The following is a 26,393-nucleotide window of genomic DNA, read 5'->3' on the forward strand; positions in this document are numbered from 1 at the left end:
AACCGTTTGGGAAATCTTCTAAACAGTGAATTTTGTAAAAAAAAGAAAAGAAAGAAAAAGAAAAAGTTCATGGCAAAGAAGAGAAGAAGCAACTTTTTAATTTTATTTTAGGCACTTAAGGGAATTTTTGGCTGTTGCAGTAGAAATAAGCAGGAAAGAGACAGAAACAGGAAGGGTGAAAATGTGTAAAAGTGTGTCAGTCTCAGTGCTGGATGAGACCGAACAAAATCACCTATGCCTGGTTTGCAAAGTGTAACTTAAATTCTATGACGGCTGAACCACATGCATTGATCTACAGTTCTTCATTTAATCTGGAGAATTCCATAACACTTATTTTGTTTTTAATAACACTTTTAATGGACTCTTAGGATGGCAACACTTGCAGGTATCTAGGTAGGGGTTGTGAAAGAGAGCATGCAGGAGAAAAGAGAAACAAAGAAATGGAGGAAGAAAGGTGGTATAGTGTAGTTGAAATATTACATGTCAGTTTGAGGGAAGAGCTGGAATAATTTATATTGGGTGTCTGAAGTGAGAGGAGCTCACGAATCATGGAAAAACTGGCAACCTTCCAGTACTTGCACCAAACTTATTTTGTGAACCATATTCTCAGCACTCATCATATTCATCGTAGTCTGAGCAATTCATCATTGACTGATTTGCTTGCTTTCCATTTGAGATTTTTCTTATCTTGCCCTTGGGGGAGAGAGCTTAGAGTGGGGATGATTTTTATTTGTGTTGCAAAATAGAAAACTTTAAAAAAATGTTACTAGCAACAAAAAACTCAAATCTGGTTTTTTATTCACTAGTTCACATCATCATACACTTCCATTTGTGATTATTTGCCATGTTGTTTACAATGTGTTATCTAAGCTTGCCTGCTATGTTCGCACATGGTTAGTGATTCCATTTTACTGAATGGTCTTAAGCAAGAATACTCCTGCAGGATTGCAAGACCTTCGAACCAGAAAACATGCCACAGTCTTCTATGAATGTTATAATGTGTATGTGTGTGCGTATATATCTATCTATCTATCTTTATTTTATGGAGGATTATGCACCTTACAGAAAATAACAAGTAAGCATACAAATATTATAGTGGAGCAAACCTTCAACATTGCCATTGTTGATAGTTGATAGAATAACGTTTTTGTTGTCAAAAATTTGATTACATAGGTGGAAAAGGGCATTGCAAAAGGCAATAATCAAGAAAAAAATATTTAAACTCTCCTTATTATGGTCTCACTGGAAACTTCCAGCTTGTAATTGGTAAAGAGCTATTCAACAAAACACATTTTAATTAGTTTAATGGCATTCTAATCCTTGTGATTGGTAGCTAAGGAGCAGAGAATGCCAATTTGCAAACATTATCTGACCTTTGCTTAGCAACTCCACACAGGGGAATAGCAGTTCTCTGAGAACTAGGCGATTCCCCTGATTATCTATATATTTAATTCTCTAAGGCATATCAGTGGCTAATCCCGTGTGTGGCAGCTCTCACAAGAGTTCGTGAGCAAAAGCACCTGATTGGGCAATGGGGATTCCATATCCAGATAGGACGGAGGAGCCTGTGAGAGCAGAAGCACTATGGTGGTTGGGCAATGGGAATTCCATATACATATAGGGAGGAGGAGCCTGTGATACTTAAGGTCAGTTGGAATACAACTGTTACTGGACAGAAGATGTTCTTGATTGTAGAGGAGAGGAATCTATATATATAAAAGGATAGTTGGCAGGGGTCTGCGAAGAGAGGGGTCATGAGGGAGGAAAGAGCCCCTTCAGGAGAAGGAGGCAGCCATTGTGTGAATTAGATGAGGAACCAAGATGAACAAGATCTGTTAACTCGGGGAGAGAGAGAGAGAGGGAGGAGGGGAAGACAGACAGAGGGGGAAAGCAAGTGGAGGAGGAGAAAGGGAGGGGAACAGAGAAAGAAGGAAGGGTGAGGGATGGGCCTGAGCCTCTCAGCTGCCTGAGGGGAACGAGCGGCCATGGAGGCAGAAGCAAGGAAGGGCCCAATCAACCACTGCTGCTGTATGGGCCATTGGCAGAGGGAGGCAGGCAGGGAGGCAAGGGAAAAGCCCAGGCCTGTTAGCGGTCTGAGGGTAACGAATGGCCATGGTGGTGGTGGCAGTGAGGAAGGGCCCGGTCAACTGCTGCTCCTGTGAGGAGGAGCAGTAGCGGGGCTCAGGTGAGGGTGGGGAGGTCTCTGGGGACAGGAGGCTGCAGCTTGGCCAATAGATGCCAGCAATGCTCCAGCTGCAACCAAGAAAGGTGAGGGGGATGGAAGCAACAGGACAGAGCAGGAGCAGAAGTGCGGTTCAGGTGAGGGTGGAGAGATCTCTGAGGTGAGGGGGGCTATGGCAGGGGGTGAGGGGTGCAATCAAGTACTAGCGTGTACTACCAACCAGCAAAAAGGAACTGGAAAAAAAATATGTTGGTGCCAAGTGAATATGCTAAAGGGGAGAGTTCCACAATTGGGGCACCACCGCAGAAAAGGCCCTGCTTCTGGTAGCCACATATTTAATCTCTGAAAGCAGGAATACCTGGAGCAGGGACTCCAAATAGGATCTCCACTGGCAGGAGAGGAAAGTCCCTTAGCTACCATGGTCTCAGATTATAAAAAGATTTACAGATTAAAACCAGCACTTGGACTGTAGGGGTGTGCACGAACGGTTCACAGCAAATTGGTCTGCCACGAAACAGGCCGGTTTGAGTGGCTTGATTCTGAACTGGACCGTCCTTAAGCAAGGCCGGCCAGAATATTATTGCCCAAACCGAGCCCGGTCCATGGTGAACCGGTTTGCTGTGGCTCGCCAGTTTGAGGGGCTATGCTTGAAAGGGGAATTCTCCTTTACAAGCAAAAGGAAATACTTGAACAGGCTTCTAAAGCGTGGCTGGGGGCGGGGCAGCGAGAGGGCCCCTTTAAAAGTAGATGTAAAGGGCTTACTGGTCCAGCGGCGACCACAGTAGTGGTACCGCTGCTCCTTGAAGGCCCCCCTGGTCCAGACCAAGTGAGCATGCGATGCTTCCCTAGCAGCCTGCCTGCACTGCAGTGGCACAGGTCTAGAACTGACCTACCCTCTGTGTATGCGTGGAGGCCAGGTCAGTTCTGGACTTGCACTGCTGCCATTTGAGCAGCGCCACATGCGCGCTGGGTCTGGGCCAGGAGGGCCTTTGAGGAGGAGCGGTACCGCTACCATGACTTTGCTTGTAAAAGAGAATCCTCACCAGGTTCCTCTTGACAAGCATAGTGCCTCGAACTGGCAAACTGGTTCGAGCTGGTTCAGTCAAACAGACCAGGCCAACCAGACAATTTGACTGACCAGTTCACGGAGCTGCAGTTTGGTCCGAATTTGGCCCAAACCACACAAAAAATGGTCAGTGCACACCCTTATTAAACTGTGCCTGGAAATAAACTGGGAATTGCTGCAGATGTTTTAAGTTCCGGTGAAATATGTTCACTACATTGAGTATTGATTGATAAATTGGTCACCCTATTCTGGACTGCTTGAAGTTTCCAAATACTTCATAGTATTGACAACAGATGACAATTTCCACTGGTTGGATGCTAGAGTTTTGTTTGCCTCACCAACAAGAAACTGCACAGATGTTAGATTTCAGTCTAGTGCTTTGTTAGCCAACTGTGTACATTTCAGGGCCTCTAATCAATCTTGCTTTCAGCTGGTCAGTACTGATCATTCTTGCTAAGGGGGCACAGCTTATGTGTGATTTCTGGATTTATGTGAGGGGAAGGGCTTTCTGTTTGGTTTTGTCTTTCAGGATTCCATACAGCAACTGATTGTAACATGAGCACAGATTCCTACAAGAGATTTTCTGGAGGATCCAGAGATCATCATGGGACACGCCATCTGCTGGCCATTTGCTGACAATCCATGAAAAATCCAAAGAAAATCTGTCCCTTTTCAAAGCACGATGTCCTTTGACATAATCTGGATCCCATGGGAAATCTCTTGTAGACTTTTGTGTTAATGTTAGAATAAACTCGTGTCTGAAAATCCTCTTTGTGTTGCTTCCATTTGGCTTTTTTTGGCCTCTTTTTGGGCTTGTTTGGAGCCCTGAAGCACCTGTGCTTTTATGCTTCCTTAGCTCTGACCCAGTACATTAAGAACACAAGATTAAGAAGAGCCTGTATATTCATAACAAGGCAAAGAGCCTTTACAGGTGTAGCAAGGCAAAACCTTTTATGAAATCCCAGGGATGAGTTTTTGACCTGCTACACCTGCACAGTAATTACCTCCAATAGATGTCAGATGAAATTAGGCACACATTTAACACTGTGTGAAAGAATAGCTCTTCTGAGATCAAAGGTATGCCCAGGTTGCCCCCTAGATCAGTCCTGAAAATTCCCCACAGCTCAGAAAATTGTGTGCTTTCCTTTTCTGCAAGACAATAGACCTGTTTTCCCAGATGCGGAAGTTTCAAAAGAGCACAGTTCACTTAGTTCGCTCCTGCAAGTTCCATTTTAATGGGGCTTTCACATTAGAAGACAGGGCAGTAGGAACTGGATGGAGATGAGGGATGGAGTCATCTCTTTGTATGTAAGGCTATACTGTGTTTATCTTTCTACATTATGCTGGTAGGCGAGGAAACAATAATTCATGACTCGAAAATAGAGCTCCCCATGTTCTTCATTCTGCACCTTGTCTGAAGACTAAAGGCTCCCCATGTTTGGTTTTGGTTGAGTTGCTTTTTTAAAGAGTTGCTTTTTCTAGAGTCTCCTTGCTAAATTAAGTGATGGGAGGCTTCAGGCTCCGATTACTCCATGCAGTGCTCCTGATGCTAGAAGAGTGATTGCAGCAAGGGATTGGAAAAATATGTTTTTCAATGAGAGGAGAGGAGAGCTGGTCTTGTAGTAGCAAGCATGACTTGTCCCCTTAGCTAAGCAGGGTCTGCCCTAGTTGCATTTGAATGGGAGACTTGATGTGTGAGCACTGTAAGATATTCCCCTCAGGGGATGGAGCCGCTCTGGGAAGAGCAGAAGGTTTCAAGTTCCCTCTCTGCAATCTCCAAGATAGGGCTGAGAGAGATTCCTGCCTGCAACCTTGGAGAAGCCACTGCCAGTCTGGGTAGACAATACTGAGCTAGATGGACCAATGGTCTGACTCAGGATATGGCAGCTTCCTGTGTTCTTAATGTTGGACAAGTTTCACATGTGACCTGAATCATATTTGCAAATTTTGTTATAAGAAGTCCAATAGTAGCAATAGACAATCAGCAACATTTACCAATGAATATGTTTGATATTTATCCTTTTGGAATTAATTCATTCATATAGTTTGTTGTTGTTGTTGTTGTGTATGTGTGTATGTGTATATATATGTATATATATCGCTCTGAGAACTTTTTTTGTAATATATAAATTAAATATATTATTTATATGGCTCACATACTGTGCAGCAAAACATGGAGGAGGGGGGGATTCAGTGCCATCCACGCCCCTGCATGTGTTTAAAATACCACCTGCACCTGCCGTGTTGTGGAACAGCCTTGTTCCTCTGCGACCTACAGTTGAACAAACATAGTTGCTTGACTGAGTTTATCCACTGAAAATAATGCACACAGAATAATGGAAACAATATGCTTTCCCTTACTGGGCAGAACACACTAACTTAGAAACCAAAAGGAATAAGAAAAGAAAAGTTCCAGGGCTGGAGTCTAATTCCAGCCCATAATAGCAGAGTATAATATTGAACTTTTTAATGGTCATGTTATGATAATAGTCTTTGGTCACCTGTTGCTGGTCTCAAGTAAATAGGTAGGTCGGCAGGTAGGTTTTAAAAACAATCTCCTTCTGTGTCACTAGCTCCAATGTAATAGTTATGATTTTATTTTCTTTCTCTCTTTCTAGAGAAAGGCCTCTCTTTGCTGGGCTATCATTTATGCAATTATAGTGTGTCCAAACATGTGAATAAAATGGTTGCCTACCAAAATTCATATAAGAAGCAAGCACCATGTGGAGGATGGATTCCATGGACACTTTGCTCCAAAACCTATTACAAAGAAGAGTATCATAGTATCGGGGTCTCAGAGACTGTGAATCTGACAGATTGCTGCAATGGATATGAACAAATTGGTGTCTACTGTTCCTTACGTAAGTATTAATTTAATATTGAAAAGCACTAAACTGGGGTGTGAGCTGCAAAACTATAACGCCAGAATAGCTGCAGATAGCTTAGAGTCAGTTCACACACAGCCTGGACATGTAGGTTATCCATGTCCAGAAGATAGCTTTGAGCATGTGCATCATCCCTGTAATGAGAACTGCAGTCTATGCATATAGCCCCCCACCCCACCCCGCCATCATTTCATGGCGCTGTGCATAGGCTCCAGTTCCCACAGCAGTTTATATGTTTGCTGGGGAAAGGGTGTGGGGGTCAAGGTTTGTTCCTGCATGGATAACTATTGGATAGATAACCTACCTGCCCAAGCCATGTGCAAACAAACCTTTACTCTCAATGAAATCTGTGGATTTCATCTAGTTTAAGGGGCAGCTCTCTGAAGGTCTTGTGCATTTCCACATTTTTGCCAGTTGCTAAAACTCCATGCTTCTAGTGCATCTAGGTCATATTCCACTGAAGTTTAATGGGCCTGTATATATTTATATTCCAAAGTCTGAGGATGAAATGTCTTAGGCTGTGTTCTCACAATGGCAATCTTGAGAGGAGAAGGCTCCAGCCAGGATTTGAGAGCCTCGTGTGCTCCCAAGAAGTGGTGGTAAGGGCAGGGGACTGTCAGGAGGCCTAAGGAGTTATTGTGTTTTTCACACATTCTCAGTAGGTCGGTGTGAGCCACCAACCTCCTCCACCCCAGATGGAGGAGCCAACCCAATGTTGGCTGCTTGCACCAACCTGCCAGGATGGCTTGCAATGCATAACCATTTCCAGATCCTCTTCTTAATGTTCTCCATCACAAACAACCACTTCTCAAAAGTGTGCTCCTCCTCCTACTTCTGGAATTGTAGTCAGGAGAGCATGGCCTTAGTAAAATTCATCTGCTTTCAGGTCAGGCTACGACCACTCTAATATCTGCCAATCACCATTAAATAAACCTTTGATCCTATCCAAAATGTGTTATGTTTCTTATAGAGAAAATTTTGATAAGTTGTACGCTGCACATCAACTGGTAATTTATGACACCTTAACTGGCAGTTCTGTATAACACAGTATTTAATATCTAATATCTGCCAATCACCATTAAATAAACCTTTAATCCTATCCAAAATGTGTTATGTTTCTTATAGAGAAAATTTTGATAAGTTGTACGCTGCACATCAACTGGTAATTTATGACACCTTAACTGGCAGTTCTGTATAACACAGTATTCCCATTCACCTGAATATAGAAGTACTATCTCTTAATTCATTTTTCTGTACAAATCATCTATCTAGTAAAGGTATAGTTTGTGACAGATATAAGTTTTGCCTTAAATTACATTTTGTATGATGTCATGAGATTTAACATGACTGAATTTTACTACCAAGACTCACAATATATTGTTAGAATCCACCTTGTTGCAAAAAGCTCTGTTTTATTGCACACCACTTTTAATCAAGAGCTTAGAGATGGTTTAGAAGAATAATATAGTTTAAGGATGTAATCCTGCAAATACTAGTGCTGTGCTCCTTGCTTTTTTTCAATGAGAATAGTATGAGAGATCCTATAGGCAAAACGTCCTCCTTCTCTCTGGTCTGTTCACCTGGAACTCTATCTCCCCTTCCCCAGGAAGCACTCTGTGACCACTGAAAATATGTCCCTGAGGGTCATGCAGCCACCAGGGACATATTTTTTCAGTGATACTGAGGGCTTCTGCGGGAAGGGGAGATTGCTGAAATCTACCCCCCACCCCCCCACCCCCCCCACACATATACACACTAGCACCAGTGAAGTGTTAGTCTGCAGCTCTTCAGAATCACTCGTGCTACACTGGTGCTTCTTCCATTGCACCGGTGCTTCTTTAGGCAAGATATCAGCCAGTGTATGTTTTGATTCTTACTTCTGTTGCTTGATCCCGGGTCCCTTTTGATCCCTTCTGCAACTTGCAGTTATGAGGAGCAAAGCATTATTCTTTCTGTACATTTCTCTGGGCAGACTTTCCTAAGCCTTAAACTCTCATCAGGAGCACATTATAGTCTCTGCCATAAGGCAGCAGAGAATAGGAGAATCATCCCAAGGCTTGCCTTTGAAGTAGTGATGGGCGAACTCCGCTCAGCTCAATTTGGAATAGGCTCAGCAATGACATTGTTTCTGGACAAGCATTCAGAAAAAAATTCTTTTCTGAGAGTTCTCTCCCATTTTGCAGTGATGCATGCACTCTGATGGTGCTGCCGTCTTGAGCCTTATTGTGGTGCCATGGATCAGCCATGACAGAGAGTGACTTGGACATTCAACTTTTTCAACCCTTCTCAGTACAAACACATCCAGGAACAGGACAGGGTTTTAGAACTGGATGGAGCACAACCACCACATAAGTTGTTTGCCAGAAACAGAGAAAATTGAATCCCCCAAACATTCTCCAAACATAGGAGCCCGGTTCAGATGTGAAAAAATTTAAATTGTTTTAAACTGTTTTATTGTTTGTCATAAATTGCTGTTTTGTTTCAAATATTTATACAAACTGCCTGGAGATGCATATATTAGGTTGTACATAAATATGAATAATACACAGATAAATAAAAGGATGCTGTACGCACGTACAGTGCTCCAGAGAGTACCTGGGTCAGTACTGAGAAGCATCACCCTCCCCGTGTTCTCCCTGCTTAGATCATTTGTGTTCAGAGCTAACCCATCTAGCTTCAAAATACTGCATCATTTGCCTTCCGACCATTCTCTGAATCTCACAGTCTTAGTCATAGCTTCTGTGAATGGTAATGCACTGCCTAGACATCGTCTTTAATAAATTATGAAACAAGGAGGTTGACAACGAGTGGAAGGAGTTCACACTGTGTCTCTGAACTATTGTCCAGAGATGTTATTTGAAGCAGCTTCCTCTGGGTTCTAAGCAAATGGAGGGAAGAGAACTGTGGGGCTCTGCAGTGTGACTTTCCCCTTGATAATCTTCTCCAGTCTTTACTCTTAAGAAGTCATAATTTATTTCTACCTGGATGGCAAACTTAGGGCCAATGCAAATGGCAGGCAAATGTTCTGCTTGTATACTGCGTGCCTCCTTACATAGCAATAGCAATAGCACTTACATTTATATACCGCTCTATAGCCAAAGCTCTCTAAGCGGTTTACAATGATTTAGCATATTGCCCCCAACATTCTGGGTACTCATTTTACCGACCTCGGAAGGATGGAAGGCTGAGTCAACCTTGAGCCCCTGGTCAGGATCGAACTTGTAACCTTCTGGTTACAGGGCGGCAGTTTTACCACTGCGCCACCAGGGGCTCCACCAGGGGCACATACCATGAAGTCTGAGGAGGGACGTTGTGTTTAGACTGTCATTCTGTTGACGAGGCTGTCTTTGTACAGTGGCTATTTTTTTTTGAATGCTAGGTAACTACTACTGACACTACATCACTAATTAACACATGAGGACATAGAGTAGGCAGCCACTGGGAAACTCCAGTTGCCTGCATCTTCCCAATGTGTGTTGACTGCACAGACATGGGTCTCCCCTTCAGACATTATGGGTGACTGCCAGGAGAGAAGCAGTAGACAAGGAGCAAATGGGCACCAGCCCTTTAAGCTCTTTCTCTGGTTCGCTGATGCAGTCATCTAAGAAAACTAGGCACTGACTGCACAAAGGTAAAAAATAAGGCTGAGATCCAGAATAATGAAGCAAGAATGCAGCAGGAGGCTGCTCTTAACACAACCAGAGGCTTCCTCCAGGGGCATAGGGAGCTTGGCCATGGCCAGGGGTCATAGTCCACTCTGTTTGTCTAGCGCAACCCCAGCCATCCCTCCTTCGTATGATGCCAGATGCAAGGGGCGGGGCCAATGCCAAGAACAGTACTACTTTCCCCCTGTAACCGGTTTGTTTCCTGGAAAGGAAATTCCCTTTGAACTTCCTCCTGAACTGCTGATAAACTCTCCAACTTCTACTTTTCCCATAATCCACAAGCCATTTGAGTTTTGGTCTGCTGCTTCATCCCTGCCCAGATTCAGATCCAATAAACTCAGAACAGGGTCATAGAGAAACCTATGAAATGCCTTCCACAAAGGTCAGGTTTCTCCAAGTTGCACCTTGGTGAACCCTGTTCTCCTTTCTCTTCCAAGACTCCCAGCCAGATGTACCCCACTCTCAGAATCCTTCCTGTTGAATTCTCCATCTTTTAATATCTAGCTTTGGAAATGGATTGAAATGAAGGCAGCAGGATGAATGGGGACGAGAACCTCATTGGTTGCCCAGGAGGTCCATAGTGGAAGAGAGTGGGGCTTGCTAAGGTTGCTGTCTGTAAAGTTGTATTGTTTGGAGAAAATGAGTGGAGATTGGGCTGGCAGAAACAGGATACACCTCATTCTTTCCTGCCCATTGCCAATAACCCCCATCCTTCTTTCCACCCTCTCTGAGACACATTCACCCCTGCTTCTCACACTAGATAAACTTGAGCAATATTCTCAACCTCCTGACACCAAACACACAGAGTCCTCTAGTCCTGCCATGAACAAATCACACACACACACACACACACACACACACACACACACACACACAGGGAAAATGAAACTCCACCAGGCGCATTGGTGTTTTGCATCTGATATCAGATGCAGGGGCGGAGCCAAAGTCTGGGAGACAGTCTGTGCCTCCTCAGCCAGTGTTTCGGTGTTTGCTGAAACACTGAATGCTGGCTGGAGAGGAGAGGGGCATACCTTGTGCTCCCAGCCGGCAAGGGCTTTGCTTGCCGGCTGGGTGAAGGGTGAGGAAAGAAGCACTCTGGTGGAGGGCAAGCCTTGGGGGCCCCTCAGACCCTCCAGGCCTGGGAACAATTGTCCCTCCTTGCTCTACGGTTGCTACACTCCTGGCTTCCCTATTCCTACAGCACGTGCAGGTGGAGAGGGGGGAGAGCAATTTCCCCTACCTCTTGAAATGCCCTGTGCCTTCTGAAGATACAGTCCTGAGGGCTGTAGGACTCTCAGGGATATATTTTTGGAAGGCAGGAAAGATAAGCTCTTCCCCTGCCCCCGGCTGCAGTAGTGTGGAAGCCTCTGGCCGCAAGGTCATAGCTTCCCACTGTGTCCTCACTTTATTAGTAAGAATGTCAGTCAATGAACGTTACTCAATATTACTACTCAGGAATTTATGTAGAGAACTATTTAATTTCAATAGGATGTCCATTAAGTAATTTAGTGGGAATGTCAGCCATTAGCTCACACCACCCCTGAGCTATTTATGAATTTTTTACTCTGCCTCTTTTGGTCTGGGAAGGAGACACTGTGGCAGTGTTAATCCAACCCAAGTTGTCATTCCAATTTCCTCCTATTAATTTTGATGGATCTCCCATGCATGTAAACTGTGCACCATTTATGTGAACAAATCAGGAGGGATTCTGCTAACTGAAGGAACCCATGGACTGGTTTCTATCCTTTCAGGGGTTGCTTTGACAGATGGCCTCACTCTGGGACTTGCTTCCATAATAATTACAGGTTGATAGACTTTGACAGGGACATGTTGTGGGTCTGTCGCTGTGTTTGGGTTGATGCAAAAATGATGACCCTGGCACCAGATTAATGGCTACTATGGCTCTGGGCCAGCATTGTAAAACTCCCCAGTTGCTTGTGCTGGTTTTTCAGGCCACATCTGTGACTAGTTAGACTGTTTATGTCAGCCTTTGAAAAAGAAACAGCTGCTTTGAGCACTAAAGCCACTTAAGCTAAAGCTGGGAGTCCTGCTGTGACAGCTTAATAAGGGAGATAGCAGGGTAATACGGTTCAAAGAAGAACATAAATATCTCAAGGTAATAGCTCACTATTATTAAACTGTTCAATTTTTATGTCTTTTGTACATATTTAATGTTATTTATTTAATACATTTGTATGCTACCTTTTAATGTGAATATTACCAGGGCAGCTTACAATGTGAAAATAAAAGCAATATAAGCCTCAAACAACACAAGAATAAACAGAATATTAGAAGACAGCAGCAGTAACACAATTGCTTCACAAGTTACAAACCTGGAAAATTATTATTTTTAAAAAGGCATCATCTGGCATTGGAAAGAGGTATGAATGGGTGTCGGATGGGTCTTACTGGGGAGAGAGTTCTATCAATGGAGCATCACACCTGAGAAGGTCCACCTTCCTGATGCCTCAGCTCCAGTGATGGGGCACCTGGAAGAGGGACTTCAGCAATTATGTCAGAACATGAGTAGGTTGATGCTGGGAATAAACACTCCTTTGGGTACCCATGTCTCTGAGGAAAGGTAAACAGCACACTGAAATTTCATTTCATTTTTATATTTATATCCCACTCTTTCTCAGTGGAATCCAGAGTGGTGTAGCTGGTTATGTTTCTTCTCACAACAACCCTGTGAGGTAGGTTAGGCTGAGAGATAAGTGATTGGCACAGAGTCACCCAGGGAGTTTCATAGGGGGATGGGGATTTGAACTCAGGTCTCCCTAGTCCTAGTCCAACACTCAAACCACTACACCATGATGGCTTTGTGCTTTGGAACAGTCCAGCAACCAATGGAGATGTTTAAGAATTATTAAGATATGTTCCTTCTGGTCATTCCTAGGTAAGAGCCTTGCAGACATATTTTGAAAGGGCAGTTTCACGTACAATGCACTGTAGTAGTCAAGTCAATAGGCTATCATGGTGAGGCTGTTGCTGTTCAGGTGGGGCTGCAGCCAGCATGCCAGCTGGCTGGAACCTCACAACCAGATGTAGTTCTTGTAACAGAATCTTCTCACCCACCCAGGCTGTAAAACATGCTAGTAGAGCTCAGCTCCTTCCATGGTAGTGGCTACAGTAGGGGAGCAGGGGGGCAGATATACACATCAAAAGGCCAATGTACAGTTTGGCCCTATGGTTTTTTTTTTAAAAGTTAAATAGCAACTACAGAGACAGGGAATCAGGACCTCAGTGCATGTGAAAGGATTATTTAATACTTTATTGCCATGCCCTGATCCTAATGAAAATTGTGAATGGAAACTTTCAGCTCAGGACTAATAATAGCTTCAGGGATCTGATTTTTATTGGAACTATGGTACAGCAAGAAAGGATTAAATAATCCCCCTTTGTGTACTGCTATCCCAATCCTGATCCCCTGGCCACAGCTGCCATTTATTTTTGAAGTTAAATATTTTTAAAGTTAAATACACACACACAGTTTGTATTTACACATTTTATTTTTGTGAATTTGACCTGAAGCCTGTTTCTGCTTACAGCTGCTGCTCTGTGCTATTCTTGGATCAATAAATTTGGGTTATTATTTGCACATCTTCATCAATGCTCCCTCCCCATTATTTTATTTTTCTGCATTAGAAACCATTTCTGTGTATTGTTTCTTATGTATTTTGTAGAAGCAAACTAAACCTTTTAGTGCTATTAGAACAACAGCAGTTCATTGATGGTGATGATGATAACAATAAAAGCAGCACCATCACCTGCCTTTGATATCACACTACAAGCCATAACATCACTCTTGAAATGTAGGGAACTCTTTGGCTTCTTAGTCATTGACCTTCTTAAGTAAGCTTATGGGTGGGGCTGGTGTTCACATCTCCCTGAATGGAGTGGTGTATGGTCTTGTTCTGATGGGAGCTGGATTATTTCCATTATCTATCTGCTTAGCTGGCACCTGTAGATTGCTTGAGTTTGTCAAAGTGGGTTGAGTGTCTTGTGTTGCCAGAGGCCTAGTCAGCAAATATTTTTGTGCTGCAGCTGTTGCAAGTAACAGAACATAACTGATCTGAGAAGTTTCTGAAGAGCGAAGAGTGTGGAGAGTTTTCAGACAGCAGGCTTTACTGCCAGTTTGCTGCGAGGCTTTACTGTGAGTTCAAAGTTGCCCAAAAAACCCAACGGAAAAAGTAGATTTTATTTTACCCTGGATATAAATTGGGCTACATTCTAACACACAATAAAAAACCCAAATCATGTGTGAAGTTCTCCTCGATAGCTCGCAGGGACTTCTGGGTAAATCTGGCCGATATGTGAACGCCCACCTGCATTCCAGAGGTGATGAGAGCTAAAAGTCCTGTGTAAAAAAACAACACCTAGGTGTTTTTCCTTGCTTGAGGTGTGCTTGATCTTGTTACTATTGAACATTCATCAGTATCAGTGTGTTTCTACGTTGAGGACTTGCAAATTGATGCCCCAGTTTTTATATGCAGTAGGAGCCAACATAATCAGCACAGCACCTCTCCTTCACCGTGAAAATAGCTTTAAATGTGAACTGGACCCACCATGTATGTGCCCAATAATTCAGTCTTCCCTTGATTTTTGTAGAGTTCAGTTGATGCACACCAGGCATCTGGTGCAATGGAGAGTTCAGTTCATCCAGACTCTCTAGAGTTCTCCATGGCTGAGGGAGACGCTCACATGGTGCATCCAGCCTAATAGTGGTACACTATTTATTGCTGCTCCTCAAAGAAAATGAATGAACTGGGGCCAAATGAAGTTGATGATGTGTTGCAGGGGTGTAACTATAATAGGGCAAGGGGAGACACTTGTCTGGGGGCCCACTGCCTTGGGGGGCCCCCCAGAGGCAAGTCACATGATTGACTCCCCCAGCCACGCACCCTCCCAGGCTTCCTTCAGTTGTATTCATCCTCCGAAATTGATGTGAGTGTTAAGACCTGGAGCTACCAGAACAGCATGTCTTTCTCTAGTACCATTAAATGACTTGCACCATCCACAATTTACAAAACCTTTAAAAAAATAATTTAGGTTGATGTTCTATTGTGGCACACTGGAGATTTTACTATTCTACTATGCTTTTTGTTACCACTATTCAGCCTCATTTAAGATGTCTTTACTTCATGAGCTGAGCTTCAGTTGGGGGGGGCATTTTAAAATCTTGTCTCTGGGCCCACTCCAACCTTGCTACACCCCTGATCTGTTGCAACTTTCATGGGTGAATGAAATGGAAGTATTCATGAGCATTAAGCACCTGAAAGAATTATTTGCCGTGGTGGTAGGAGAAGAGCAGAAGGCTGATCTGCACTCATTCCTCCACCCACTGCAAATAATTTGTATGAACATTCTGCATATTATGTACACGTATGAACACTTATTTGTATGTATGAACACTTTGCATATTATGTACATGATTGTACATAAGACGTCATACTCACTGCGCATTAAACATGGACATACACAGGTGCTATGTTAATGAAACTGCAGAGGGAACCTATTCATTCCAGGTCCCTTTGGAACCTATTCATTCCAGTGTTCTTAGGAGGACAGTGTTGTATATTCTAAATTGCCTCTCAACAAGTTCTTTGTCCTCCTGTTCCATCTATATACTCACACAGGTACATACACATAGAAGCAAATGTGTGCTCATGTGCACACACCCGCACGCACGCACATGTGCGCGCGCACACACACACACACACACACACACACACACACACACACACACACAGAATTAGTGGAGGAAATGTGACAGAGATAAGGATGTCACCTTTTACCTTCATCCTTCCCTCGTGTGCTACACCTACAAACACAGACATACACGCACAGGTTTTTCCCTGCTGACCCACAACCTAATTCCCACCTCTTTTCCCCATCACCCAATTTCTGCTGCCCAACTTCCCTTTTACTTTTCCTGTGACTGAAGTGGCAGTGAGAAATATAAAGGTGGGTGGGGTGGGGTGGGGGTGGAAGGCTAGCAGGCCATCCAGACTGTCCAGCCCTCCACTTTTAAGCCTGGACTGACTAGGTTTAGAAATAGAATATAGATTGTGTCAAATTCCCATTTAATCACTATATGTTCTCACTAGAATAGAGATATATGGAGGGCAGGTAAGACTCTCAGGGAAATTTTTCGAACTCTGATTCTGTGTTAGTAATGATGATATGTTTATGTAGCTTGATGTTGTTGTTTTCCCTTTGGAACCTATTCATTCCAGTGTTCTTAGGTGCACATGGCTGTATATTCTAAATTGCCTCTCAACAAGTTCTTCAAAATCTTCTTTAAGTGTTTAGTGACGTTAGCCAGGGTGCTTTCTCCTGCAGCCCCGTCTTCTTCACATGCAGAGGAGACTGTTTATCTGAACGGGCACAATGCTAACATTTTGAAAGAGCAGCAGCCACAAAGTGATAACAATGTTTTCAAACCTTGTAAAGCATTTCATGCATCACTCTAAGAGAGAACATACTTCAAAAGATTTTTCAATTTTTCCAAAATTTCTTTTTTCTTCTTTATCTCTGGTCTTGGGAAAAACCAGAAACAAACCCATCCCCAACCCCTGTCCCTGCATTTTTCTGTTTTCTTCTGGTCCTTCCCAGGGGTGTAACTATAATAGGGCAAGGGGAGACAGTTGTCTGCAGGCCCACTGCCTGGGCGGGGGGGCAGAGGCAAGTCACATGAGCCAGCCGCGCACCTGCCCGGACTTCCTTCAGTTGTATTCATCCTCCGAAACTGATGTGGGTGTTAAGACCTGGAGCTACCAGAACAGCATGTCTTTCTCTAGTACCGTTAAATGACTTGCATCATCCACAATTTACAAAACCTTTAAAAAAATAATTTAAGATGATGTTCTATTGTGGCTATTGTGGCACATAGGTGCCACATTCTATCTATCTATCTATCTATCTATCTATCTATCTATCTATCTATCTATCTATCTATCTATCTATGCTTTTTGTTACCACTATTCAGCCTCATTTAAGATTTCTTTACTTCATGAGCTGAGCTTCAGTGAGGGGAGTGGACATTTTAAAATCTTGTCTCTGGGCCCACTCCAACCTACGCCCCTGTCCTTCACATCTCTGCTGCCACTGTTCTTCCTCCTGCTGCTCATCTCAGGCTCCCTGCAGGACAAAGGGCAGGACATGGAGCAGAAGGAAGTGTGGGATCCTGCACACTCTTCCTTCTGCGCTGTGTCCCACCCCTTGCCTTTTCAAATCACAGAAAGCAGGATGGGTGAGTGGGCGGAGGAAGAGAGGCAGCGTTTCTCCCCACTACTATCACCAGGTAAGGGGAGAAGGAGGTGGGATTGACTGTCAGGGAAAATGGGTTTGCACCATCCTCTCTGCATAGCAGGTGAGGCTGAGGAGATCAGAGGGACTGTTGGGAAGATTGGGAGATTGTTGATGGGAGATGAGGGAAATGGGCTTATGGCGCATCCTGTACACGATGAAGGTGGGTGTGGTCTCTTAAATGTTTTGTTCTTCAGCCCTAAACAGATCCAGTGAATTTGCCTCAAAGCCTGGTGTCTGTCCAACAAAGGAAGTGGAAGCATTAAATGTCTCATGTACAGCTGATTTGGATTGTCCAGAAAATAAAAAATGCTGTGAGACATCTAAAGGAACTGGTTGTTCAGATCCTGTACCAGAAGGTATATTCTTGACCAATTTTGTGTCTTCCTCCAACAGGATCATAGCTAGAAATGTTATGGTGAAGGGGGTCTTAGATATCCTGCCAGGACAAGAAGTTGGAGCCCAGGAGGCAAGAGAGGTTTGGGTGGATGCACAGACCCAGCAAGTCACAGTAGAAGGTAGCTTTGGAATGGAGTAGCAGAACTGTGGATAACTCCAAGCTAACAACTGGCTCTGGCAAGGTCTGGGGGCCTGACTGAGCCCTGATTACATCTCTCAGACTCTACCCCCTTCCTGAGGAGAAGAGAACTTGAAGGAACTAGGCTTTTGTGGCCTGGAGCCCAACACTCTGTTGCCTCTCTGTCAGTTCTTGCTTTTTGCATTCATTGTCTGCACTTGGAGCATGTGTCAAAGTCTGGCTGCTGCTTGAGGCCAGGGGGTTACAACTTTAGGGTTCAAAGGGCAGAGGGTGGGAGGGAATTGGTGCAGAACCTAAGTACTTGTAGCCTAATATGTTTAGAGTTATTTAGTTGTATTACATATTAATAAAATAAAAAATAATATCCTGCCATTTACAAATAAGGGCCTAGTGCTAGTCAGCCATCCAAGTGCCTTTCAGCATATTGGCTGGCTAGTATACTGGCAGGCTGGAGCAGGTTTACTTTTAGTGAGCAGTTGGGTTGGCAGAATATCAATGGAATATAGACGGAAGTTGGGGCAGTGAACAAATTTAATAGGTAGATGGATATCACCTTCTGCTTTTTCTTCCGTTTCCATAAGCAGAAGGATTAGAGACTTAACTTTCAATGCAAGTTGAAAATGCAGGGGGCAGGGAGTGGGCTGAAATACTACATGGCTATGGCCCTGCCCCCAAAGCAAAAGCATTCTTATAATATTGTGAAAAAACACTAGTTGTTACTTGCAATGATTATCTATAGAGACATCCATCTTTATTTAATAGATGAATGGATTCATCATTCATGGAAGAACATGCTTGTCTGATGCCTGGTTCACCCTTCAAAAAACTCCCAACCATTGAAAGGCCAAATGTATGCCAAAGTAGAATTTTGGAAAGCCAACGAAGAATAGAAGAACAGTTTTATAGAACTTTTACAAACAAATGCAGGATATCCCCAACAGTGGGTGATATGCACGAAAGATTGACAGACACTGAACTGCTGAGTTACTCATGTTTAGAAGACATCTTGACATCCATTTAATTTTGGTATAAAGAACCCTGTAAGACTAAAAACAAAATCGTTTTGAGATGATTGATTCCAGTGTAGAATTTTTGAGTCCTATACTTGGTTATCATGATGATCAAGTTAAGCCTGGTCTCTGTAAATGAGAAGCTCACTGTGATAATGGGGTATCCTTCCATTTATTTCTTATGGAGTGGCTAACAAAGTTTATTATTAATAATAATAAATTCAAAATAAATTGTTTATTCTGTTCCATTCTAGAGAAAACAGTGAAAAGTTACTGGTATAATGTGTCAGTCCTGGTGAAAATGGATTTCAATCAGTTAATCAGAGTGGATCCAAGACTTCTGAATCATTCACGCCTGTTGCACTCTATGGTATGAATACATCCAATGTCTTTCCACCTGCTGCATCTTTCTGCAGCTGTTGCCCGATTGCTCCTGTAGCGTAGCTCAAGCTGGCTCTTTGGCTGCCACCTACTGGACCAGAAAGTAAACACAGAATCTATATAAATCCAGTAGTTCTCAAAACAAAAAACAAAACAAAACAAAACAAAACACAAAACTCTTTAGGTCCCTTAATTCCATTCCAAACCCTCTGGTACAAAGCTTACAGAGTTTTATAAAACAATTTCTCTTATTTGTGCTATACTTAGGACAATCCCACAGTACACAGTCCATAGAAACATATGTACTATGTACCCAGAAACTTATTCTGAGCCAGATGATTGGTCCATTTACATCTACGCAGACTGGCAGTAGTTCTCCAGGGTTTCAGGCAGGAGTGTCTCCCAACCCTACCTGGAGATGCCAGGGAGTGAATCTGGGACCTTCTGCATGCAATGCAGATGCTCTACCACTGAGCGATGGCCTTACCCTATGACACAGCCATGCTCTTACACATCATGCACTACAAAACTTGGTCTTACTCTCATGTCTTTCTATACTGGCAGAAGTTCTGCACAAAATACAGTGCTCTGTCAGCACCCTAAAGACCCCAGAATTCCCAATATCTGGGCAAGATCCATGAACTCCTCCTCCCTGCAGTTGTCCCATTCTTACCATTCTTCCCTAATTCTGCTTTTAATAAAATAGTTTATTGCTGATATTCCTGAAGTCATATCCAGATCTGTAAGTACATGAGCAAATGCGTCCTTGTCTGTCCAGTTATGTTATTACTCATTATCCCTCCATGATCTGGAACCCAAGAAAAGAGGCAAACATATACCTGCATATGCTACATGGCTGCATTCTTCTTGTAACATCGGTATTAATCCCAAGAAAGAATCATATTTCTCATCTTTTTCCTTATGAAGCAATATATGAATATGTATGTATGTATGTATGAATGAATATAATAGAGAAACAGAAAACCGGACATACCACTTTTTATTTATTTAATGTTTTTTGACATTTTGTATTTTACAATTTAAACAAGTATTTAACATCAAAAGATGGATTGGATGATATACAGTTCACTGTTATACAGTTGTGTTGTAACACATGAAAAAGAGTTTCCTCTCTTTTACAGATTACTGGAGCATTATGGCCTTTGAATGCTTCAGTGTACCATGTCCAGACTACACAGGCAGAAACCTACGCAGAGACATTAGCTTCTCAGATCCTGATTCAGCTGCAACAGCCGGTTCCATTGGTGAACGTTTCTTCTTTGCTGAGAGACATTGTGATGAGAGTGTCTGAAGTAATCGACATTGTTGTGCAAGGTTGTTATTTCAAAGACATTTGCCTTTAGATTGGTTATGTATTTATAAGAAATATTTATTAACCCTCTTTACAATGGCTGTGTTCTGACAATTATGATGAGCACAGTTAAAGAGTTACAGTAACTGTGATCGCCAAGTCATATGTGCTCCCGCAGAACCAGTCAAATTTCTGTGGTTAAATGGCAGTTAAGCATGATCTGGTTATCAATCCCAGTTAAATGCTATTTCACTGTAGCAGTTTGACTGGAATTGCCCGGAAATTTCAAGTTTGCATGTCATGTTCCACGGGAGTGTATGGGGCTTGGAGATCGCAGTTAGCCCTTCAACCATGTTTGTCATGACTGTCAGAACGCAGCCAATATAAAAATTTCCAAAGCAACTAAAAGAGTGATAAAGAAAACAATGGAAAACAACATTTCCCAACACAACAGTAGCAGATTAAACAGCAAAAACATAAAAGCAGTATTAATGATATACAGTGGATAAAACAGCAGCTAAGACCATTCACTGTCAACTTGGAATAAGGACATTGAGCTGTTAAATTAAAAATATAAACTATTACGATTATAAAGATTAGTTTTACAAAAGAATTATTTAAAACGTTAGGAATACGAGGAACAAGAATCCCCAGTCTGGAGAGGAATTCTCAACCCACTTAGGGCCTATTCACACAAGAATAAACTTTCTGCATGATAGAAATAGTGTGAATCCCACATACAATTTGTCATGTGTAAGAAATGTACATGTGTCTCCCACAATATGGGACACTGAAGAAGCTATCATCTATGGGGGCCTTGCTGCTGTATCAGCTAGATGAAATTCAGATCCTTGGGCTGGATCCTAAGAACTGTTGGTAGAAGGAAGTCTGTGCAATCAAACTTCCCCATCCTCTTCTCTTCACAGCAGTCTTCTGAAAAGCCGCTCTCCAGGGTCAGGGGACTCTGGAGAATGGGGTGGATGGCGCTTAAGAACAGGGGAGTTCTTGAATTACTTAACAGTATGTCTCCTTTCCTTTCCCTTCCTTTTTAATGAGACAGATTCTGATTCAAGTTCACCAGATATTTTGAGCAAAACTTGCAATACTTCTGCTTTGCTGATAAACTCAACATTCACATCACAGGAAGCTGGTGGATCAGTGGATTCTGAATGCTGTAAGTTACCTTTTCTTTTTAAGAGTTTTAGTCACAAAGCAAAAATGTCACCCTGAAGTCCACTTTTCACCTTTCATCACCGTGCCCCTCACAATCTGAAGGGTCAGCTATTACCCTGACCATTCAACCCTTGGAGCCAACAGTAAATAGCCCGGCAAGTCCCCTTGGATACACATGGAAGCCATCCTGGGATGTAAGGGGTCTAGGGTACATTTTTGCAAGCAAATTGAATCTTGGTAGGGTATTTTGCTCACCTTTTGTGTAAGGGCTGCTCCACACATCTCTCTCTCTCTGTGAAAAGCCACATCCTCTATTAAAATGAATGAGGCAGCTCACAGATGCTCCAAGAACACAAAGGAATGTATATACAGCTCTGTATTTGGAGCAAATATTAGGGCTGTGTATAGCAATGATGGTGAAGGAGTTCAGGCTTCTCATGATAACTATCTGTGCCACATTTGGTAAAACTGGTAAATTTGAATGAAAAATACTATTGTAAAAATAAAACAATAAATTTTTAACTCATGACTTTTGAGATTTGATATGCCAAAAATGCAGATGAGTAAATGAAGTAGGGTGATCAATCAAATCTCATCTAAAGTCACAAGGCAATTTCATATAAATACACTATGAATGTATACACCTTGATTGATTAATCTCTCACAATTGTTATTGCAGATCTTGTTCCTATCAGAAACCACAGGATCTTCAATGTTACTAGCAGCAGTTTTGAGGTTTCTTGGAGTGTAAATTCCATGGTAAACCATTCATTCCAAATAAAAGTGTACAAAGGCAAGGAGTTCATTCAAGGAATGGAAACCACTGATACAAAACTGGATGTGTTTGGACTGGAAGCAGGTGTAATGTACACAGTCAAGATCAGTTATGAAGTCTGTGGCAAAAACATCACCTCATACAGAAATGTGAAGACTGGTATTTATCATCTTAGATTTATTTATTTATTTATTTAGATCTCCACAGCTCTCCCCCTTAAACTTGTGACAAACATCCATGTTACCCTAGTTATATTTCACCATCAATGAACAACATCTTCATTCATTCATTTGAAATACAATAAACAGGTGGATACAAATGCCCCAATTACATTTTTTTGTGGAATGGGTGGTGCTTACATCCCTGCCATTGAAAACTCCCTAATTTGTGTTTTCAGTATTCCTGCTACAAATCTGCACTGTCCCAAATACTGTGTTCATAATTTGGATCAAACTTTAGCTGCATTGTGCTCAATCTACTATAAGGAAGCAACCTAATTATACTTAATCTGAGATCTTCTTAACGATTGGAGTTGCCCCATCTTAATTGTCATGTAGGTTAAATTACATCTAAACTTAGAGGTGTGTTTTGCTTAATCTGTCTATTTTCTAATGAACTCCCTCTTGTGCCACCAATTACACCACTCTCTTAATACCATGTCTTTTAGATGCATTGGTATTTGGTATTACCATAAGGATCTTGAACTTTAACTTCACGGACCAGTTACTCCACATCAGCAGCATAGAATATCAGACATTTTCCAACACTGTGGTGACTGAGGTATGACTAAACAACTTGCACTTTTGAAAGCTTGGATTAAGTTTTACAGAAAGCTATGCTTCCTTCTGAGTTGCCAGTTCTCATAAAAGGATCTTATTCAATAGCAAACTGTCATAGAAAGCTTAAAAACAACAACACTCCTTCATTTTATTGCCACCAAAACATAGGCGAACAGCCATGCAGAAGCACAGCTATCGTGGGTACAGGTTTCCGCATTCATTTCAGTGAAGCGTAGCCACAGTTCTTTGAATTACAATTGATGGGGAAGTTTAATCAAGCATTAAAGTGGATGGGTTGCCAACTGACCAGGAAAAATAGACCTTGTCTGATCTTCTGCTTTTAAACGTAACGATGGGCAAACATCAGCAAGTGAAGCTTTTGACAGCATGGAGATTAAAATTATCACCTGTTCATGTCTATATATCAAGTCACTGTTAACATAACAGTGGCCAGGTGAAAATGTGATGATGCTAGAGGGCAGGTGAGCTCTGTGCATATTGTGGGCCTCATTTCATAATGAGATTGCTGAATCAGGTCACATGACCCATGTAAATTCCTTCTGGCCTTAAGTGTTACGTGTTGGCTCCTGTGAGAATTTCATAAGGTCTTGGACTCCAAGAATTATGCAGTGCCCATCAACTTGCCTTGGGTGCCCTCTTGTCCAATCATTCTTGATACCTTTCGGTTTGTGGAGCTTGATGATGTGGACAAGATTCTAAGTAGTACCAGTATGTGGGCGTCATTGTGTGCTCTTGATCCTTGCTCTTCTTGGTTAACAAAAGCTGCCAAAGGGGGGGGCAGTTTGGTGGCTGGATGCTATTGTTAATGCTTCATTAAGGGAGGGCAAGTTTCCATCTGCTAAAAAAGAGATGCTTACTGAAAAAGTCCTCTCTCAATACTTCCAGCTTTAATAACTACTGGCCAGTTTCTAATTTCCCCTTTTTGGGCAAGGTGATAGAGTGTGTGGTGGCAGCCCAGCTGCAGAGGGTCTTGGATGACACACAGTATTTGAACTGAATTCACCACCACCACCACCATGACGTTAATCTGGTTTTTGACCTGGTTATGGGAGTGAAACAGCCTTGGTCACCCTGGTGAATGATTTATACTGGAAACACAATGGGAGCGTGCATCCCTGTTAGCTCTGCTAGACCTCTCTTGTGGCATTCAATACCATTTGCCATGGTATCCTTCTGGTCCCTCTCTCTGAGTTGGGGCTGAGTGCGGTCAAGATGGCTGAGCAGTCCAAAGCACTGTGTTTAGGATGCAGTCTCCACCAGAGGTGAAGGTTCAAATCCCAGTCCTGACATCTTTTGTTGCCCATGGCCATACCACCCTGAACATGCCTGATCTTGCCTGATCCTGGACACTAAGCAGGCTTGGGTCTGGTTAGTACTTGGATGGAAGACTGCCTGGGAATACCAGGTACTGTTAAGGAAGGGAGCTGGTCTTGTGGTAGCAAGCATGACTTGTGCCCTTTGCTAAGCAGGGTCCACTCTGGTTGCATATGAATGGGAGACTAGAAGTGTGAGCACTGTAAGATATTCCCCTAAGGGGATGGGAAGAGCACCAGCTTGCTTGCATGCAGAAGCTTCCAAGTTCCTTCCCTGGCATCTCCAAGATAGGGCTGAAAGAGATTCCTGCCTGTAACCTTGGAGAAGCTGCTGCCAGTCTGTGCAGACAATACTGAGTTAAATGGACAAATGGTCTGACTTGGTATATGGCAGCCAGAGGCATAACTATAGGGGGGGCAGGGGGGGCATGTGCCCCGGGCGCCATCTTTTCTGGTCACATGGGGGGCGCCAACATGACAAAATTTTTTTTTAATTTTTTTTTAATTTTTTGTTAATACAAATGTTTCCTGCTCAGTGCAGCAGCGCTGCAGCAGTCAAGGGAGCGCGTCGGCAGCCCATCCCGCATGAGCGGTCCCTTCCGCGCCGTCCGCGCCCCCCCCATTGCTTTGCTGGCGCCTGGTGGCCAGTCAGTGGCCTGGCTTGGCAGCGGCGGCGGGCGCTTGTGAGGAAAAAACCTAAGTATAATGTAGTATGTTGTGGCACGGGGGGGGCGTGGGGGGCACCATTTCAGTGCTTGCCCTGGGCGCCATTTTCCCTAGTTACGCCTCTGATGGCAGCTTCCTATGTTCCTATGAATGGGTCAGTCTTGGACTGGTTCTGGTCCTTCTTGGAGGGTCAGGTCCATAAAGTGTTACTGGAGGTGTTGCTTTGTGCCATGGTCATTGGCCTATGGGGGTTTCACAAGGCTTGATTTTGTCCCCCATGTTTTTGAACATCTACATGAAAACACTGAGGGGGAGGGGATCATCTAGAGCTCTGGGCTTTGGTGTCAATAATATGCAGAAGACCCACAGGTCTATCTCACTGTGTCATCTGATCCCAGGGAGGCAGAGGAGGTTCTGAACCATGGTTTGGAAGCCGTGATGAGCTGGATGGGGGCTAACAAGCTGAGACTTAATCCTGACAAGATGGAGGTGATGGTGGTTGTTAGAAGGCCTGATCAAGGTATGGGGCTTCAGCCTGTTGTGGATGGGGTTGCAATCCCTCTGAAGGAGCAGGTTTGCAGCTTCAGGGTTCTCTTGGACCCAGTGCTGCTCCTAGAAAATCAGGTGGTGGTGGTGGTGGTGGCGGCGTCCAGGAGTGCATTTGCTCAACTTTGGTTGGTGCACCAGCTGTAACTCTTCCTTGGGCTGATCTGGCTTCTGTCACTCATGCCTTAGTCATGCCACATTTGGTTTACTGCAATGCACTCTACATGGGGCTGCCCTTGAAGAGTATTTGGAAACTACAGATGGTGCAGAAAGCAGTTGCCAGACTGATTTCTGGAACTGCTTGCAGTGCACACATTACTCCAGTCTTGAAGGCATTGGCTGCCAATCTCTTTCCGGGTACAATTCAAGTTGCTGTTTATTACATTTAAAGCCCTAAATGGCTTTGGCCCTGGGTAACTTAGAGGCTGTGTTGAGGGCAGGGGAAAAGAGATTTTGTGTGTTTTTACTTCCTAATCCTCCCAACAGGGTCTTGTTTCACTGCCACCCATATATGCTCTCTTAATAATCAGGACCTCTCTTTATAGGGCTTGGTTGTTTCCAACCAAGGCTCCTTGGTTGTTTCACAAAACAAAGATTAATTAATTTACAGTTGCTGAGGTTTGCTTGTTTTTCTATAGAGAACATAGTTCTCTTACTTAGTTACCCAATTGTTTCTTTTACAGAACAGTACTCTTTCATTTGCTTCGGGCTTAAATAATTCTATGAGTCTGGTTTTAAACACTCTTTCCTCCCAGAGCTCATATATTAGTGTT

General features: G+C 43.1%; 1 protein-coding gene across 2 annotated transcripts in view; it reads left to right on the plus strand.

Annotated features, from left to right (window-relative positions):
• The first annotated feature begins 17,340 nt into the window (after positions 1-17,340).
• The window catches only part of UMODL1 (uromodulin like 1), a 43,085-nt gene continuing 34,032 nt past the window's right edge, over positions 17,341-26,393 (plus strand). For both annotated transcript variants that reach the window (XM_053309256.1, XM_053309257.1), the window contains exons 1-6: positions 17,341-17,465; positions 18,909-19,024; positions 20,178-20,370; positions 21,408-21,521; positions 22,200-22,454; positions 22,963-23,075. In XM_053309256.1, the coding sequence (XP_053165231.1) occupies positions 18,956-19,024; positions 20,178-20,370; positions 21,408-21,521; positions 22,200-22,454; positions 22,963-23,075 (744 nt within the window). In that variant the 5' untranslated portion in view covers positions 17,341-17,465; positions 18,909-18,955. The remainder of the gene's footprint in view (positions 17,466-18,908; positions 19,025-20,177; positions 20,371-21,407; positions 21,522-22,199; positions 22,455-22,962; positions 23,076-26,393) is intronic.

The sequence above is a fragment of the Hemicordylus capensis genome, chromosome 3 (assembly GCF_027244095.1).
Source record: "Hemicordylus capensis ecotype Gifberg chromosome 3, rHemCap1.1.pri, whole genome shotgun sequence".
Lineage (NCBI taxonomy): Eukaryota > Metazoa > Chordata > Lepidosauria > Squamata > Cordylidae > Hemicordylus > Hemicordylus capensis.